At 33.4% G+C, this 18,990-nt stretch overlaps 2 protein-coding genes across 3 annotated transcripts in view; one reads left to right on the forward strand and one right to left on the reverse strand.

The window, feature by feature from the left end:
- Positions 1-18,990, forward strand: part of LOC132910276 (dual specificity calcium/calmodulin-dependent 3',5'-cyclic nucleotide phosphodiesterase 1-like) — a 99,662-nt gene that overhangs the window by 46,768 nt on the left and 33,904 nt on the right. The gene's annotated exons all lie outside the window — the stretch shown is intronic.
- LOC132910290 (alpha-glucosidase-like) lies at positions 2,072-16,545 on the reverse strand. Its single transcript, XM_060965859.1, has 9 exons — positions 16,388-16,545; positions 15,966-16,138; positions 12,957-13,294; positions 10,368-10,493; positions 6,268-6,678; positions 4,606-4,861; positions 3,935-4,130; positions 3,122-3,262; positions 2,072-2,254 (listed from the first exon to the last, which is right to left on the reverse strand). The coding sequence occupies exons 2-9, from the start codon at positions 16,132-16,134 to the stop codon at positions 2,164-2,166; spliced, it is 1,728 nt and encodes a 575-aa protein (XP_060821842.1). The 5' UTR covers positions 16,135-16,138; positions 16,388-16,545; the 3' UTR covers positions 2,072-2,163.

An 18,990-nucleotide genomic window follows, 5' to 3' on the forward strand; every position in this document is an offset into this window, starting at 1 on the left:
TTGATACATACACATTGAAGTTGCGACGACGACCGAATGTTACGTCTTTTGCTGCACAGACAAGTTACATAAGAGTTTCGGGAAAATCCAGGCCCAAAATTGGGACATTCTTTACGTCATTTTTTTTTTACGATCTTAACTTATCCTCGTATGTTCGAAAAGTAGTTGGAAACAAACCATTTTACAAATTGAGATCAGCGAAAGGTATCGGAAACGAAGTATATATATTACGTTATGGTAAGAAAATTAAGAGGAAATTGTCGAATCTCCTGAAATCTAGTTAAAATTATTTATATTATGCGTAATCAGCCAAATGTTGTGCATAAAAGCTGTGTATGTATAAAGAAGAGAAGAATATTGTATAAATACTATTGGCTAAGAGTTGTATTAAAAAGTTATACACAAGAATGAAACACCTTGTTGCGAAAAGTTAGAAACACCCAGTATAGAATTATAATATCGCTGCTCGGCAGTGATAGTGACACGACTGAAAGTATTTCAAATTCACTGTTACCGAGTTTACATTATGTTTGTACTCTTATCATGTAAAACGGTATATTTATAATTCCATCAGCTTTGCATCAGAATGCAATATTATTGCAAATGTCACTACCAACGTGGTCTTAGTCTTACAACAACACCGGCTTATCTTCAGTTGTTTTGTAACGCTACAAGTGGAAGGTTGTACTGCATTCGCAAACAGTGGCATACCTTGTGTTAAGTCAGCCTTACAGTGTCGTTGAAATGACTCACGAAGATTTCTTTGTAAATTAAATAAATCCTCTAAAATTTACGTGTTTTGAATTGTGCCGCTATCAACGACAAACAGCGACACGATACATCGATATAGATATATAAATTTCGATCGACTTGAAAAGTTTCGTTCGTTTTCCTACTCGAGCGTGTTCGCTTTAGGACAGCTTTCTTCGTTGAAACGATGGCGCGTTTTCGAGCACCCAATTTCGCCGGTTGTTTCACCCGGCCTGCATGCGGAATGAAGCTCGAACGGCGAATTTTTGAACGGTGAATCGAAGGAAATGCCCCAAAGCAGCGACCACGGCCGCCTCTCGATCGGTCAGGAATTTTGCGAAAGTTGACGAGTGAAATTCTTACGGGCTGAAACACGAAATCCACCATGGATATCCAGCGACGATTATAATTGGCAAGCTGATTGACGTGGCCACATCGATGGTGGAACCGATACGCGGCCGCTTCCGTTCACGCTCTTAGGCCAGTTTTACCTTCGGGTAAAAAAAAGTGAAAGGCCGGTTAATCGAATCTGGTCCTCGATTCGTATCGTGAATTTCGGCCAATTTAACCCGTGGCTGTCTCCTCGGTGAATGTTTCGACGTGAACGTTGGCTTTTTAGCACGTCGACAGTTTGGAATTCGAAGGTTTTTGATTTAATAGACTTTGGTTGGAAACATTTGAAAAACAATTAAAAGATTCAAAGGGCAAGCGATACGAGTAAGAACATTTTGAATCTGAGGAAATTTTGACCAAAGTTGAGTTTTAGCAGAGAAATCGAAAGTATTTGAACATTCATCAAGAAAAACTTTTACGAGTATATAAGTGGAGATCTGTTTCACCTAAGACATGCTTTAACGAGTTGTTTATTTTATATATTTCTTTATGTTGCGCGAGCCCTATATATTTTTCCATTTCTCAATGAAACTTTTATATTATTTGATTTGAATTAACGTTAGTTTAAATTAAAAATAAATTTCAATAAAAGCGTAAGCGATCGCAGACTATTCATAACAATATCTTTTTAAATAAATCTGTACCTATTGTTTTCCCTACTTATCTCGTTTCTTAGAAAAACTCACTCGTATCACTTTCCCATTCAGTCTCACGATTAATAGCAGGATTTATATTTTTATAATAATCACGACAGGCAATGATAAGTTGAATGGTCGTCAAATCGTGGCTGTGCGATAAATTATTGTAACTGGATTATTTTCGAAACGTTGACCATTGTACTATCGTTATATGCAATATTGTTGTATCGGCACGTACATTTTAAAATTGTGCATGTGAAAAGGGTATAATTAAGATGTAAATACAACGATTTGCGAGAGAAGAACTATATTTTTAAATTATTGATATTTAGAGGTACATATTGATATTCGAATCTAAAAACAGTGGGAATCTGTTGTAGATTTACATGGATTTAAGTTTAACATCTTGGGTAGTAAGGATTATCACTGCTCTGGCAGGAACTTCTACTTTCTTCATGTTCTTCATCTTGTATCTATATTCCCAACAAACAAACAAATTTATAAAATTAATATCATCGCAACAATGTTTAATAAACGGATTTCTAAAGCATCAATTTAAAGACATCGTCTCTAAAAATAATGCAATAGAAATTTATATATAATAAAATGGAAATTAATTTAAAAGAAAGAAATATAGTCAAGCAAAGAACTAATTTGATAAGATGTCGGAATAAACGTTTCTACTTAACAAGGTAGCAAGTAATAGAATAATTTAATTAGAAAAAAAAAAAACAGTATATGATAGCAGAAACATGAAATAATTCTGTGGATTAAGAATTTTACAGGGAACAGAATAACATGAGAGTCACTTAATCCAACTGCGCTCCTCGGATTTTCATATTACAATCCTGCTTTCATTTTAGGAAACAGAAAATATTTCAAACGTTTCAAGAAAACGTTTAACATAAAATTGTTTAATATAAATCAGCAGTTTTTCGTATTTTCTTCGAACTTGAGATACCTTTTAACATTAGAAAAATACAATTGAACCGAAAATGATTAAAGGAACGCAGCAAAGGTTAAGTAAATCTTTTTATTCTCGAATCTCAACAAATTTGAACGATGTTACGTTGCTTATTTAATCAATTACTGTTAAATATGCAATTTCTCTTCAAATAATTGACGACATCTTTCTGTCTCATTCGTTCCCTTTCTACCTTTTCTTTATCTTTTTCTTTCAATTTGAACAACGACGTTACAGTTCGCGAATTATTTCCACTGCTTTTCACATCTTCCACCGTGTTGGAAAAAGGAAGGAAACTATGAAACGATACTCGACGCAATTGCATAAATTTGTCATGGCAGCGACGCAATTTAGATAAATAAAATTGTACACTCACGTAGAAAGCATAGTAGAATTAGCAGTAGCGTAAAACACATCCAATTTCTTCGGTGCGTTTTGGAATTCTGACAAATCCACTACGTCGTCTTCATCCGAGTAGTTTATTAGTGTGTAGACAGATCCATCTTTCTTGGTTTCCCTGAAGAAATTATGATATTCCATATATACAGTGTATCGTTAAGAAACGAAGGCACTCTTAGTACCACGACTCATCGTATTGCAAACGCCGATGATCGCGAGCATGCTATTGTACAAAGGTACTCGTACAGATCAAATGTATCAATTAAAGCTTAAGAATTTTATATTTTATAATCATCGAAGCTATGCATGGCAGATTGGCGTTTGCAAACTATTTTATTATTTGGCAAGCTCTTTATTCTCAGATTTTTTAATTTCTGAATTATAAGCCTGACGAAGAAGATTCTTAATGTTGCAGAAAGACTTCCGATGTTAATAGAACCTGTGATATTTAAGTAGTAAATCTTAAGTAGTAAATGTAGTGGTATACATAGTAAATGCTAAAATATATTCTTCTTGTCTTTTAATAGATGACCCAATCGTATAGTCTGGCAATTTCATGAAAATTAGTAAATATTACTGCTAATTATTAGTTCAGCATTAATTTGTAGTGAAATTGAAATATTCTTATTACAAATCGGTCAAAATATTTGGATATTTATAAGTGATAGTATAAATACATACTGGCACGCTATTAATCATAATTTTCTCACGTTTAGCAATATATTCGACGAGTGAATCGTGGTATGAATCGTCGTAGTATCATCTTGATTTACATGTACACTATCCTTACCTGGAAAATGCGAAAACGTTATCACTCAACAGCTTCGTAGTTAAGTCGGCCTTTTTAAGGAACGGTGACTTCTTCAGCGTTGAAACTTTCTTGTAGAGGGTATAGAACGAGTCATTGTTCTTCTTTTCGGCAGCCAGATTGACAGTCTTGTAATCACTGTTGACTCTCAGCCAGGTAGTGGAGTTCGTGGAGAATCCTGCAAATCGAAATACTTGGTTATAGTTTTTACAACTATTGCTTCTTTTTTTTTAATCAATTGATTGTAGTTAGTTAATTAGAGTTTCTGGAATTGGGGCTTCCTTTTTTGAAATCTCACACGTACCAGTATCTATGATATTTGTACAGGCGAAGGATACAATCTACAATTCGCATTTTTCAAAAGATAACATTTTCTTTACCACATGGTGAGTAATAATTATGCATTGATGAATAATTACTACATTATGTATTATTATTTTGTTACTCTGACAAGATGAAATTGATTTTAAGATAACTGATAGATATAGAATGAAATAGTTTCATCTGTGAGAGTGAAACATGTTATGGCACGATGAAGAAATAATACCTCAAAAAATGATTCGACAAACGTACCATGGTTAAAAATTAGAAAATCAAGGCTCATTTGAAAATTTTTTTATTCGCGTGAAAGTTATATCTTATTGGAAACTCACCGGCAGAAACGGAGTCATCCCATTGGAACGGTGTTCTCGCGGGATCTCTAGACGAAGTATTGTATTTTAGTATACCAACCAAGCAAGCCTGCGGGTCCTGTGTTTCTTCCCAAGGGATCCAGGTGTCCGACATACCGATTTCGTCACCGTTATACGTCACACTTACACCAGGTAACAGAAGCGTCATTACAGTGAGGGCACGAGCTTGTGGTTCTCCGAATCTCGACACCAATCGTCTTTGATCGTGGTTTCCGACCTGCGCGCAAAATTTTAAGGTATTCAAAAATTTAAAATATCCGCTATTTCTTTTTTTTTCTTTTTTTTTTTAACTAACGATAATCGTATCGAGTTGAAGATATTTTAGCTTAAATACATATAATGTTTGGGGATTTTCTGCTTTTCTCCTCGATCGCCTTATTTCTTTCAACAAACGCTTTTTGCTGATTTTCCTCGACATAGAAATATCGATTTTAAGGCATGAAATTTTAGGTTTCCGATCGAATGGCCGATGCACACACGAGCTCGACAAAAGCTCGATGCGCTCGTGGAATTTGAAGAACGCGAGCGGAAAGAGGCTCGTTTCGTTCTCTTCCAGGCGTTTTGTGGACATTTTTCAAGCTCGTTCACGCGTTGCCTCTGCCGTTCAATCGCGCAGCCTCGAATTCGAAACAGTTAGGTGCTATCAACCATTTTTCCAATCGAACGACGTTCGACCAGTTGCGTGCGTTTGCTTCCAGGGTAATTTAATTTTCCTTCGATCTACAATCACGTCGTCCAACTTCCCGGCAAGCAAATATAGACGAAGAGAAGTGAATCGAGGAAGGATTTGGCGAAGAAAATTTTCCAGATCCTCGCCGAGGTTGGAGGAACTAACATCCACAATTGTATGAGCGCGCGCGTACGTGTGTGTGTGTGTGAGTGAGTGAGTGAGAACACAGAAATGCCAACACGGAAGTTACGAATTTTGAAGAGAAGATATTCGAAATTTTGCGATATGAGCGAATATGATAGGAGTAAAATTATTGAAATAAAAGGAGAACTAGTTATAGAATTAATAAACGATATAAGTGCTAAACAAATTATAAGAAAGCAACTGTTCTAATGAAATTCTTCTTGAAATAAGCTAGGAGCGATAGGATACTTTCTTGTAATTTTAATGCTACCATAAGATAGAATTACGATTATAAGGGTTAACTAGATTATGATTGAAAAGTATGAATGTATAGTATATAAACAGATAATTTTTCCTGATCGTACAATATTTCTCCTCGCGTATTCTTCCTCTAAATTTACGAAGGTGGTAAACGCTGTAAGTTTGTTATATTCCAGCCAGACAATCTTTCGGTGGATGAATTATTTTGAAAGAAACTGCGAACTGTTATAATTCCAGTTCAGAAAATTTGGAATTTCAACACTAATAATTTTGATAAATTTGAAATGATAAAATCACTTAGACATTGATAAGGCGCATTGAACCATGTAGAAATCATTTTGATCGAATGTACAATATTTTGAAGAAACTATGTGTGTAAAGTTTTATGGGGATAACTGACAATCTCATGGAATGAATGATAGCGACGATTAAGCAATATTAATTATAAATCCAAATTAAAAGTTCTCTTAAATATGTTAATCAATTTTCTGAAAATATTAGTAACTTACCACCCAGTTAGGAATGCTATCTTTCGGCATGTTCTTCATCCAATTATCAACCACATCTTTTAAGGTTGATGCGTCCGATGACTTATTGACGTGTTGAATCAGGTCAAAATTGAAGGGGAAGTTTACTCCATATTTATAGTACTTCATCGTTGCCGACGTGTTCGCGTATGCCTCGGTGAATATGTATTTTGGCTGTTTAAATTCATTCAAGACGTTTCTCCATCCAGGGATCACTTCGTAATCTTTTTGCAGATGCATGGTATATATCCTATCGGTGTAGTCAGGACTAGAAGAATCGTTGGTTTTACCTGACAAAGGTTCATCTGGGAATCTCATGTCTTCGGCAATAAATGGCAAGGCATCTACTCTGACACCATCAATGCCTTTCTTCAACCAGAATCTCAAAATTTCCTGTAATATATCAATAAGCACAGAGTTAGACCATGTTATTTGAGAAATATATCATTGGAAATAGTGTTTTTACGTATCTAAGAACGAAAGTATTATTATATATATATATATGTTAATCTTAAATATTATTACGTGTTGAGATAATATGTATATTATGCATATAGATCACAGATAAAAATCATGATAAATCATATTTCTAATTTCTACATTGTTTTTTATCGTTTCGTCCAGCTACAATGATGAAACTTTTTACGAATTCAACGTTTTTCCCATCGACGATTACATTAATGACTGTGTCGTACTCTTGAAAGCCATATAGTCTGAATTGTTTCAGCGAAACGATTACGTTGAGCCAGAGAAAAAGACGAAAACAAATTGGCGTAAAAGAAAAATACGAACCGAACGAATGTTTCTTATCCGTGGAAAGTGCTTTTACAAGCATAAGATGATGATCGTTTTACAGAAACGTGTCCTCTTGGAAATAAATCTGCTTTATAAAAATCGACTGTATACGTACGTCGAAGCTACAATCGTATTCAGCTACGTGAAAGATTCTAATATAAAGAAATAAAATTCTTTTTACTTAGTAAATTCTGTAACTTTCCCAACGCGAGCTGATTTTCTCTTAACGTGGCTGAAATTAAATAAGTCAGGTTCTGAATTGGCAGGTACACGTGCTTACCATTCGATAATTCGATTGATTTCGTTCGTTTCTACATTTGTACCAATACATTTCCCTTGGTATACTTTTATTATTTCTGATTCACATGACTATTCATGAATTCAAGTTTCTACACGTTATATTCTGTTACTTCTATATTCGTATGTACGTTCGGTACTTTGGTAAATTTGTACTCGTAACGTTTCTATAACAAAGATGTCGGGTTCGTTAGATTTCCGCGCTAAAATGTCAATATCGTACTGTTGGACTCTACAGGTAATCGTAGGTGAAAGATATAGTAACGTATGGTTGATTCGTATTAGTCGATGGTTGCGAGAAATACGTCGATATCCGAAAGATTTCGCGGCGAAATTGGCCATGAGTACTTCTGTTATAGATTGCCATTTATCGAGACTTTCACGTAATATTTACGATTGTATCTATTGTTCGTGTTTGCTTTTTTTATTATATCAAATAATTCGGTCATATCGATCTATTAACAAGTTAACATAAATTATTTTATTTTCGCTAACGTGTATAATTATCTAAAAGTCTTTGAATTTTAAAAGGACAAATAAATAATTTCACGAACGAAAGCTCAACTATAAATTGGTACGTCCGAAGCTAATAAGGATAAATGAGATTACACTGTAATAAATATTATTTCTTATTCGAATATCATAAATGATCGATTTTTCATTTAATTACAGATGACTGATATTCAAAATATTTGTTAGAGCATAGTTGAAAAACCTAACCGTATAATGTTCTTATATGCATTCTACAACTTCTTTCTCGCAATCGCGCCGTCTTTCTCCCTTCGGTTCATTTAAATTCGATGAAGCAAGTACCACGTATCCCTCGATTTCGCATATTTTAAACCATGGTCGTTCAAACCCGACATAGGTATAACATTCGCAACCGTAGTCAGATTTATATTTTGCTGGATAGTGGAACGAGCGGCTTCAGCCCTACTTGAATTTCAACCGTGGCTGACTGAATTTAACCGACCGTGTTTTCGTGATGTCCGTCGAATTTCATCGAACGAATTTGTGCCCATTAAAATTCAAATTTACCGCGGAATTCCGAAAAAAGTCACGAGGCATCGCCGGAATCCTGGATGGATTCGGATCGATCGTGGATTTCATGCCAAGTTCAAATATTTTTCCAAAGATTTTCTGACGTTTCATTCATGGAAGTAGCGAATACTGAAGTGGCAGTCGTTGAGGTATAAACGACTCATGAAGCTAATTACAGCAATTACCACATTGCCTATGTGTATTATGTGAGGCTGTTTGAAATTCGATTAGCAATGCGATGGAACACGACTATTGTGATTGTACATGGCAAAATTTCAGATCAATTTGGAAATGCATACAAGACATTTATTGCAAACGTAGGCTTAATAAAATATATATTTGAAAAATTTCTTATTAAAAATTCCTAACAATAATCATATTCTCTGATAAATTAAAATATGACCAAATGTTAAATATAAACAGGAAACGCGCAATAAAGATGAAAGAGAAATGACTTGCTAATTCTATTGAATTGACGTAGAAGGTCATGAAATTCCACGACGTTGACGAACTGTGACTTATATTTCTTAGAAATCGGTTCGGTTCGTTCGATGAAACAATCGTGATTACGTTGAACCAACGGGTAGCGCGTCGAAGCAACGAATATCTCTATTTCTCATCATTTTCTTTTTTTCGTTTTAACGCGAGATCGAGTGATCGTGCTTCGAAAAATCAGCAACTTCGGCTGAAATGATTGAATGTTCGATATTGTCTCGTGAGAAATGATGAAGTCAAAGCGAGTAATCGGTATCTTTTCGCCCGTGTCTTGGTCCTTGATTTATTACGATGTTAATTGTTGGGTCTCTGGTTAACGGTTAACGACGACGTTGAACGAGATCTATCATTGTCGTAAATTTGCCAGGCATTAAAACAACGATAAAAATAAAAAGAAGAGAATAGAAGAGCAAAAAATGGAAAATATGTTTAAGAATAAGATCGTCGAGTCGTGTTAAGTTCGTACAATCTTCATACTTGACACACGAAGCATCGTTCGAAGAGATTGGAAACAGCTTGTGTTTTTCATATACAAACGGAATTTATTTCCCTCTTGTTAACAGCTTCGCGTAATCCATTACTTTTACGAATTTAACATAATACGATAAAAAGAAAATCCGATATTGTACCTTCGATGATGCAACATAGATATCACTATTTATAAGTAAATATAGCCATGAAAACGTACACAATAGAAAAACTTCATATAATTACAATCGATGTAACAACTTTTGTTACAGCAAAATCAAAATTAAAATTATTAAAAGTGTAATAGATAATGGGAAATTCACTCAGATTTAAATTACAGACAGTTTACAGTAGTCTACAGTCTACGTCTACATTAAGAGAGACACAGTCTTATTATGTACCGTAGGCTACGTATAATTAAATTAAAAAAGATATATTCTTCGTGTTAAAACTATATTTTAACACAAATATTGGACAAATTCGCGTTAAATTTGTTTTGGAAGTTGAACGTATTGAAAATTTTGTGTTTCGATGTGTTTAGGTAAAAAAATGTTACGACAATTTAAGTTGAGAATGTGTGGAATCTGTAATTATTTTATATTAATTATTTCATGTTAATTATTCCTGATAGAAACACATTGTTTTCTGAGATTTTTGAATAGAGGAATTTAATTGACGTTTTACCGTCAATAAATATATTTATCGTTTAGATAGTTGATAATTTGTCAAAATGCATTGTTGTGTATAAGCTTTGAACGTGAAAGGGTTAATTATATTTCATATTTTCATAAATGTAAATAGATGAGTGGAATCTGAATAGAACTTTGTTCCAAAACAGGGTTCAACAAAGTTAAAATTGAACTAAAGATATCTGTGATCAAAATAAAAAAAATATGTAAATCCTAGTGAAGAATGAACGAAGTTCAACAATTTTACCTATACCGATAGATTTAAATAGAACTATGTACTTTTCAAACGATACTCACATGCATTTCCCGTATCACTTGTGGATTATAGAAGTCAAGATCAGGTTGTTCCTTTGTGAATTGGTGCAGATAATACGCCTTACGTTCATCTCGCCATGTCCACATTGATCCACTGAAAATGCTCACCTGCAAGAGAATATGTGTTTGTAAATTTGCAAAGTGCATAGAGGATGAACAAAGATTGCATAAGCTTTTACCACGTTGTGTCGAAACGGATGCTTAAAAAATTGTTTAATTAAGTTAAATTAAGTGTAAAAAGTAATTTAAATTTTTCGGGCAACGCCGTGAACATCATAGCCTTCAGCTGTGATGCGAGCTTGCCTTTTTCACAACATGAAATTATATTTTTAAACAAAGATGGAATTCTAAATGTCATACTTGAACGATTTCCGAATCGCATTTTGAAAATAGAGCGAATTAAACATTCTGAAAATTTCGTTCAAAATTATGTTCGAAAAATATTCATTCCTAGTTTCGAACGATGTTACTTCCGGTTCAAAGCAATTGTGACTATTATCGTTGAAACGATACGCAAAATGTCAGAAATATATATATACATAGATAAAATGTGTCGAAATGCTGCGTAATTTATTCAAAAAAAGGGAAAGTAATTACGATATCGCTGAATGAATATTTTGTTTATAACAATATCATCTTGCTCGCTAAATAATTTGAAGTAATGAAAGACACAGCGCAGTGAGAGTCATTGGTCGATGTGAAACATGTCATTGTTTACCAAAGGTCAATATTACTTTTAAAATTGTTACAGTGATAGATCAGTGGCATTGCACGATCGTAACGAACGTTATCATGAACTTATCGTTAAAATTGATTATCGTAAAATTGATCGTTCGAAAGTAACTAGATATTTATACCACTGAAGTTTCAAATGCCTAACAAAAGAAAGATTTAATTGTCACTATCAATTTCTACGTTGTTTGACTATTTTTCTCTCGAAACGAGACACGGCCATTAAATTTCATAACTGCAGGTAACAGCGATGCCAATCGATTTGTATCAGTTTTGGTTGTTGTTGAACGATCTTTTCTGATCGATAACGACAGAACAGAAACGACTGATGGTTTAATTGAATTCATTCTGCGTTTACAAGCGAAAAAGAAATGTAAATTTCGACGAAAAAAGCATCGTTTAGGCGATGAAAGGATATAAACAGATCTTTTCACGAGGAAATAACGAGCAACGCGTATGTGCAAAACTTCCCGCAGGCTATCGCCGCGCAACATTGTTTTGATATTTTAGCATTTCTGTTCCGAGGTTCTTGATATGCAGTATACTATTTCATACTCTTCGCCTACTACGAGTCTACCATAAATCGTGAAATCTTTGGAAAAGTTTTGCTACAAACTTACGAAATTGTCGGCCATCGTTTCTACTGTCACTTCTACTTCCATTTTTCTCTGCCTTCTCAAGATCATTTATATTCAGCTATTCGAAAACTTCTTTACGTTTTTGACAGTGAATATATTCTACGCTGTATTTGATAGAATCGAAAGGGAATTAATTACTACGAATTTTTATCAAATATCCAAATATTAATTTTAATCAAATAGTACTCTTGATTCGGTTCTGCAATTGATTAATTAGAAATGTTTCGTTTAGTTTTTAATGGCACAATCAATTTCACTATGAAGTTTCCAAACAACCAAATAATATCAAAGTTTCGTCTCAATGAAATTGTTAAAAGTAATTATCCTCTAACTTTAATGGATCGTGACAAGACATTCTCACATCGTGAAGTCCATTTCTAAATGAAATTATAACATATTTTCACCTCTGTTGAAAACATCGAATGACTAGACTCTATCTCAAACTTTTATCGAGTGCACTTCATTCCTAATCGTAAGAAAGCCTGGACATCGGTAAAACTTTTCAACCAAGAAGGCACAAAGATATTTTTTATATCTTTTTATGTATATCTTGTCCCTTACAGTTACTAACATTGCTAACATTCTTTTTATAATTCTTCGCTACACGAATCGTACAAAAGGTCTCATGAATATTTTTTCCGCCGAAGTAATAGGTGTATCGACGACTGTTTCACGTGAAAATATTTCGACCGCGCCAATTAACGGAGAATGCGACGTAGAAAAATTCGAGAACTCGCTTCACTGTTTTTCTATTAAAATAATATTAGATAACTGTTTATGGACATTGGGCAACTATACAAACGAGATACGTCGGAACGTGAAATATGTGAATACTGGCAATTTAATTTTTTTCGAGTAATTAAAGCGACTCGAGCATCGAACAAGGAATACCGGCAGTTGTATTTCACGAGGTCTTCCAATGTAAATTACGAGCGCAAAGGTGAGTCTTAAATTGAAAAATCTGGAACGACGGATGTGTTTAAAATTCAGCAGGTTGCATATCATTATGATAATAAGAATAAAAAAAACCAGATGGTACATAATGATAGACAATATTACTATTCGCAATGGTTATAAATAACTTTACTATGGCATTATCGCAGAACAGTAATATTCAAATAAAATGTGCGTGTTGCCTATTTGAACCATCGTAGTTCTTCAGGGTTGAAGAACGTTTTTAGGTAATTTAAATGACACTTACCCAATTGGATGGCGGGACACGGGTGCCATTTTCCAATACTTTTCCTGGATGCCAGATATAATAATCACGGTAAGGCTTAATTCCCTTCAAACTCTTCTGGAACCATTCGTGCTTATCCGACGTATGGTTCGGGACGAAATCCAGTAAAACCTTTATACCCACTTTGTGCGCTTCTTCGATCAGATCTTCCAAATCTTTTATCGTACCAAACGCGGGGTAGATGTTTCGGAAATCTGAGATATCGTAGCCGAAATCTACCATAGGACTGCTAAAAATGGGTGATAACCAAATTATGTCAACGTTCGCATCGACCAGATGATCCAACTTCTGTATGACACCTGTAACAGAAAAGATCTCGTTTTCTTAGTTGAATTCTTTCGGCGAATAAATTATCTTCGGAAAGAAGACAATTTGATCGAAATGTGTGTTTTTAAATAAACTTGATTGAATTATTAACGCACGCAACGATAAATCCGCTACCGTTTTCAAGTTCCTTACACATAAATGCTTGGTACTTTGTACGAAAAATATTTAATTTCAAGTTTTCTAGAAAGAATTATAAAAGGTATAAGCAAAAAAGTTTCCTCGAGAATAATTGTTTATAGGTAATATACATAGAGATCAATTTCTAATGTTTCCGCAATTCAAGTTACGTTTGAAAGGTGACATTCGTTAAATGAAACTTTGGAAAAATGAAGACTCCACATATCATTTAAGCAGAATGTTTTAGTAACTTTAGGGCATTGCTTTTAAGAAACAAGGAAAATTTAATGAGCGTACTTATTAATAACTCAGGTATTACTGATTTCTTTTCGTGTATAAGTAAACATCTTCCATGCTTTTACATTATCTCTCTCTTGATTCTTCTTTTCTAACAAACTCTCGACTCTTTTACTGTACAGACCTACATCCTTCTGGTCTTGTTATCTGACAGTTGCTCGTTATCAGTGTAGCTTATTTTCCTTTGGAAGATTTTCATCCCAAGAAAATATTGTAACAAGAAACATTTCAGTCTACATTTATAATCGTTATTGCTGGTTAGAAAGGAGCTTAAACATACTGAAACAAATTTATCTCAAATTTAAGTTACAATAAAATGTTTTTAAAGTTAATGAAAACAATGCAAATTACTCGGATATCTAGAATAAGAAGCTGAGCTTTGTAGAAAAATATAATACTATATAACCAATGTTCGACGTCGAGAATGTCATGTATTCGGCAAGGTTTATCGATTCTTTCAGTTCTTATCTATCGCTTCGTGAATTGAAAATTAACCCAAATATGCCTGAATTCTTTAATGATTTTCAATTATTATCTTTTTCTCTTCATTTGTAGTCTAAATTCGATATGTCTATTAAATTCTATTCTTGGTGTTAATCACCTTTGAAATTTTTTTTACGTCATTAAATTTTTCATTCGATAGCAATAAACTTTTTCTCGAAATAATATCTTCGTTGAATTATCAGGATCAGCTTAAATATCGTGACAACCAATTCGTCGACCACCATGTATAATAAAAATAAATGGAATAAAAAATTAACGCAGAAAAATATACGTCGAAGTTTCATATAAGTAACATTTCATTTAGAAAAATAAAAAGAGAACGTGTTCGTTAAATTTCAACTAACGGGAACTTGAAAATTATTTTCCAATGACGTTGCTTGCGACATTAAGTCACAGAGGTGTAAATCTTTCGTAATGGTTCGAGCATTACAAAAAGGCTGAAACTCTTTTCCGGAACACGTCGCTCTTAAGCCGCGTCAAAGCGACCAGAAGAGGCGAACGCAACGGAAGTTCCGTTAAAATTTATTTTCGCGTTTAAGCGACATTAACTTCTTCCGCAGAGTTCACCACGTGCGATTGTCGCGCGTCACTTTCCTTTTTCTCGGCTAACGTTTGCGTTTTTAGATTTCCTTGTTAATTACATCCGTACCGTGCTTGCCTTTGTTCGTTGCGGTTACATAATCGCGCAAACAAATTGAAAGACGACGCGAAAAGGAAAAGCAATTACGCATCTGTTTACGAGCCGTGACACCGATGTGGATCAACCGCGTAACAAACGTTTCGCGTTCAATTATCCTTTGCAACTAGGGGTACATTCTCCGAGTAAAAAATCATTTCCTACGATTACAACAGTTAGATTTCATTTTCCCTTCGGTAGACTTATTTTTACTATAGTAATAAAATAATACAAAGTTCAACAATCGAAACTTTTTGAGAAAATAAATTACTAGTAAATACTATTAATTAATTTCACAAATTCTACCTTGTACAATTATATATATCGAACAAACGATACTTATTATGTGACCACAAATTTTCAATAGATATTATCTATACATAATAAAATGATTGACGTATACTTGATTATGATTATATACGTAATGATAAACGGCTTTCCAAACTCCGCTAATATTTTCATAATTACGTATTAACATTGAATAAAAATAATTTAACTTTAAATAATAACATTATTATACAATATTTTAATTTAAATAATAACATTCAATAATAAGTTGATGAGAAATAGAACAAGAATTTTCACTTTTTTAAATATACAACGATGCACCGAGACAGTACCACTGTACTCATTTTCTGAATGAAATTTTATAAGCTTTTATTAACCATTCGATACATTTTTTAATTCCCTAGAAAGAAAAAAGTATCGAGGCACTTGGATCGAAAAATGCTTGCTTTTGTAAAACTTTGTAAAAATTTGCGTACGAGCAACGTATTGTCTCTCGTACACTAAATTTCGTGAAATTAAAACTGATATATCTCTTGAACTAAACATCTTTCGGCTCAAGCACCTCGGTACCATTTTTGTAGAGAATTAAAAAATACTTAGTTAATAAAAAATTGTAGAATTCCATTTAAAAGGAGATATGTACGCCTTTGTATATTAAAAAATCGATGGGATCGTAAGTAATGGAAGAAGAAGGAACTCCTAATTACAAAATACAAGAATATCCTAAAAACTGAAATTATCAAGGAAAAAGAGGAACGTACCTCTAATATCACCAATGCCATCTCCATTGCTGTCCTTGAAACTTCTGGGATAGACCTGATAGACCGATGCGGATGCCAAACTGTCGCTCAAATATTTTTCGGTCGGTTTCCATGTGTATGAAGCGACCAGAGGCAATGCCGTTAGGCAGAATAGTATTAGCGCCCTCATGTCCCTAAGCACACAAAACGTTGAATATGAAATTAGTCGTCTAATCGTTCGCGTGACTTCGAGCTTAGCGCACTCTGCACCACATCGTAAACACGTAGTTCGATATTCGTAGCGTGATACCGGTTCCGGTTGTTCTCGCGATAAACACGCTATATATATTGAAGTTTAAATAGTTATTTTTCAGAATAAATTACTTTTTGCAATATGTTGCCTAACAATGTACAATTTGTAGTTTCGATATGGTGTTATTTACCTTACTTTGAGGTACTTAGAGTAATTAAGACACGATCGATTATGTCCGCTTGGAATATTTCGCCAGCGTTATAACGATCGACTGCGATGTAGTGGATGGTAGCTTCCCTTTTATACCACTTCTTGTTATGTAACGCATAATTGTCTAGAGTTTCAGTAGCAGGGTACACACGTTCGACGATCATTTGTCCTTGTTAACTTTTATCGAAACGTGGTCGATTTGCTTTTCGTCTGTGGAAACGTCATCGTATCGTGGAGACACACAATTCATCAATAATCGAAGTAAGGAAATCCACACGATCTATTTAATAACATGTTTAGAACGTAAGCTTCATACGATAAAAGGGTCGGAATTTCTTTTCATTTGCTTTGTGTAACGAAAATAATTTACTTATACAGCCAGTCAACAAACATAACATTACGATTAGGATTGGGACACCTATTGGATACGTTTATTGGAGAATCCTGAAAAATTGTACTTGTATTTATTTAATATTTCACGTTTCAAGTAGTAGTAGAACATTACCACTACTTTTGGTATTTAGTATGCATAACAATAGCAGTTTTGTATAAATATCTGTGGTCCATTACTAATGATCCTATTTGAATACGAACAAAATGTGTGGTTTAATCGGTGTTTGCGTTGCTTTTAAAAGAATGCGTTAAAAATATTCGTATAATACCGATGCCTAAAATCTCGTTTGTAGAAGGATGATCTTTGACAAGACCATCAATTTATTTTCAAAGTGAAATATATTTAAATCACTGTTTTGTCCAATGAAAGAGCATACTAATTTAAGAGATAAACCTGCAGCTTTAATGTCAAGAGTATTATTATTTCTCATAATATTAAATTTAAGAAGCTTGATACATCAAAGTGCACACCTATTATGTATATTAAATATAAAAAATATACATTTTCTAAATGAGATTTTTAATTTAATACGATATTAGTATTACAAAAAATAAATGCAGCATAAAACCATACACAGCTGTAACAACGCAAGATCAGATAAGAAGCATAATAAAATAAAGAAACAAATTAAAGAAACAAATATATTCTTCAAAATATAAGCCATACAGATGCAATGTCATCGGTCATGACTTTACGTCGATGTACGTAAAACACGGAAGAAAAAGAAGAAGAAGAAGAAGATGTAGTATTTTTTAAATAGATTTTATCTATTTTTCATCTATATTCATTTATATTCAATATTTTAACTACATTCGATACTACAACCCATTAAATGTTTTTTTAATCTTCTCATTGTGATCGCAAAGATTATGTTAATTCTACGAATATTCACATATTCTAAAATATAAGTATATGTAGACAAAAAAACTAAAAACTATGAATTTTTTATACATATGTACACATAAATCTAATCTGAATATATTTTGTACTATAGACATCCAAATATTATTATCGTACGATAAAATTGTAAATCAGTCAATTAGCATTTATGATACGCGATGGTCTATGCGATCCGAGAATTTCGTCAACATAAATTGGAACGATATTAAGATGAGGATTATTAATAGCATCGCGAAATACATTAGAACCCATCGATGTATGCGATGCGTTAGCAGCACACGCACGTTCCGTATTTCTAATAAGACAATTCAGGATTTAAGAGAATCCCGATTATTTATTATATTAGCACCGCATGTCAAGTCATAAATTTAGACTCGAGAAATCATAAAATCTGAAAACCTAATTCGCTGTAGAACTCACCAAGGAATCGATATGTTAATTCTATTCAAATTAGAGTTTTATTTTTTTTCAATTTTGTGAGTTATGTCTTTAAAATTTCGTTCTGTCGACGACGTAGAGAGGAAAGGAAAATTCATACAGGTGGGAATTAATTTTGTAAATACAGTATCTTAGAAAAATATTATTGTTCGTTTATCATAATGATATCGATCATTTTAGTAATTAATGAAATTAAGAGTACCTCACTTACACAAGTTGTTTTCCCTATTAATTAGAGATAATATCTGAAAGATAGCCAATTGTCAAAAAGAAGAGTACATCTCGACAACGTTGTTCAGAAATTGCGTTAAGTATTTTTGTATCGATAACGAACTTATTAATTCATTAAATTCATATTCGTTTAATTCATTTAAACTTAACATATACATAGTATTATTTCTAAAAGAAAATAAAATCGCAAAGGGGACATTCGTATCCGCGAGAGATACGTATTGTACATTAAATTTTTCGTATTACAAAGACGCAAGAGTCATATTTCGTAACGAAATAATATCTTCTGAAGATAATAAACTTTATTTTCATTCTTTGCGTGGGTCGATACAATTATGAAACAACGAATTGGATATATAACGTTTTAATGATACAGTTAATTACGTAGCTAACACTTGGATATCTTTTATATCAATTGTGTTAATCTCACTATTTGGATTATAGACAATGTCTCGTAATGTTCATACTTATCGTCAACGTAATTATATTGTATAATTGTTTCACTTTTCTCTTGTCGAAGTTCAATTTTCCATTTCATAACAGTAATGCTTTTGTGTTGTACAAAGTACTTCAGAAATAAAGGAATAACACATCGTTCTTCGCTTACTAAATTTTGCACT

This window comes from Bombus pascuorum, chromosome 1, assembly GCF_905332965.1.
Source record: "Bombus pascuorum chromosome 1, iyBomPasc1.1, whole genome shotgun sequence".
In the NCBI taxonomy this organism is placed as follows: Eukaryota; Metazoa; Arthropoda; class Insecta; order Hymenoptera; family Apidae; genus Bombus; species Bombus pascuorum.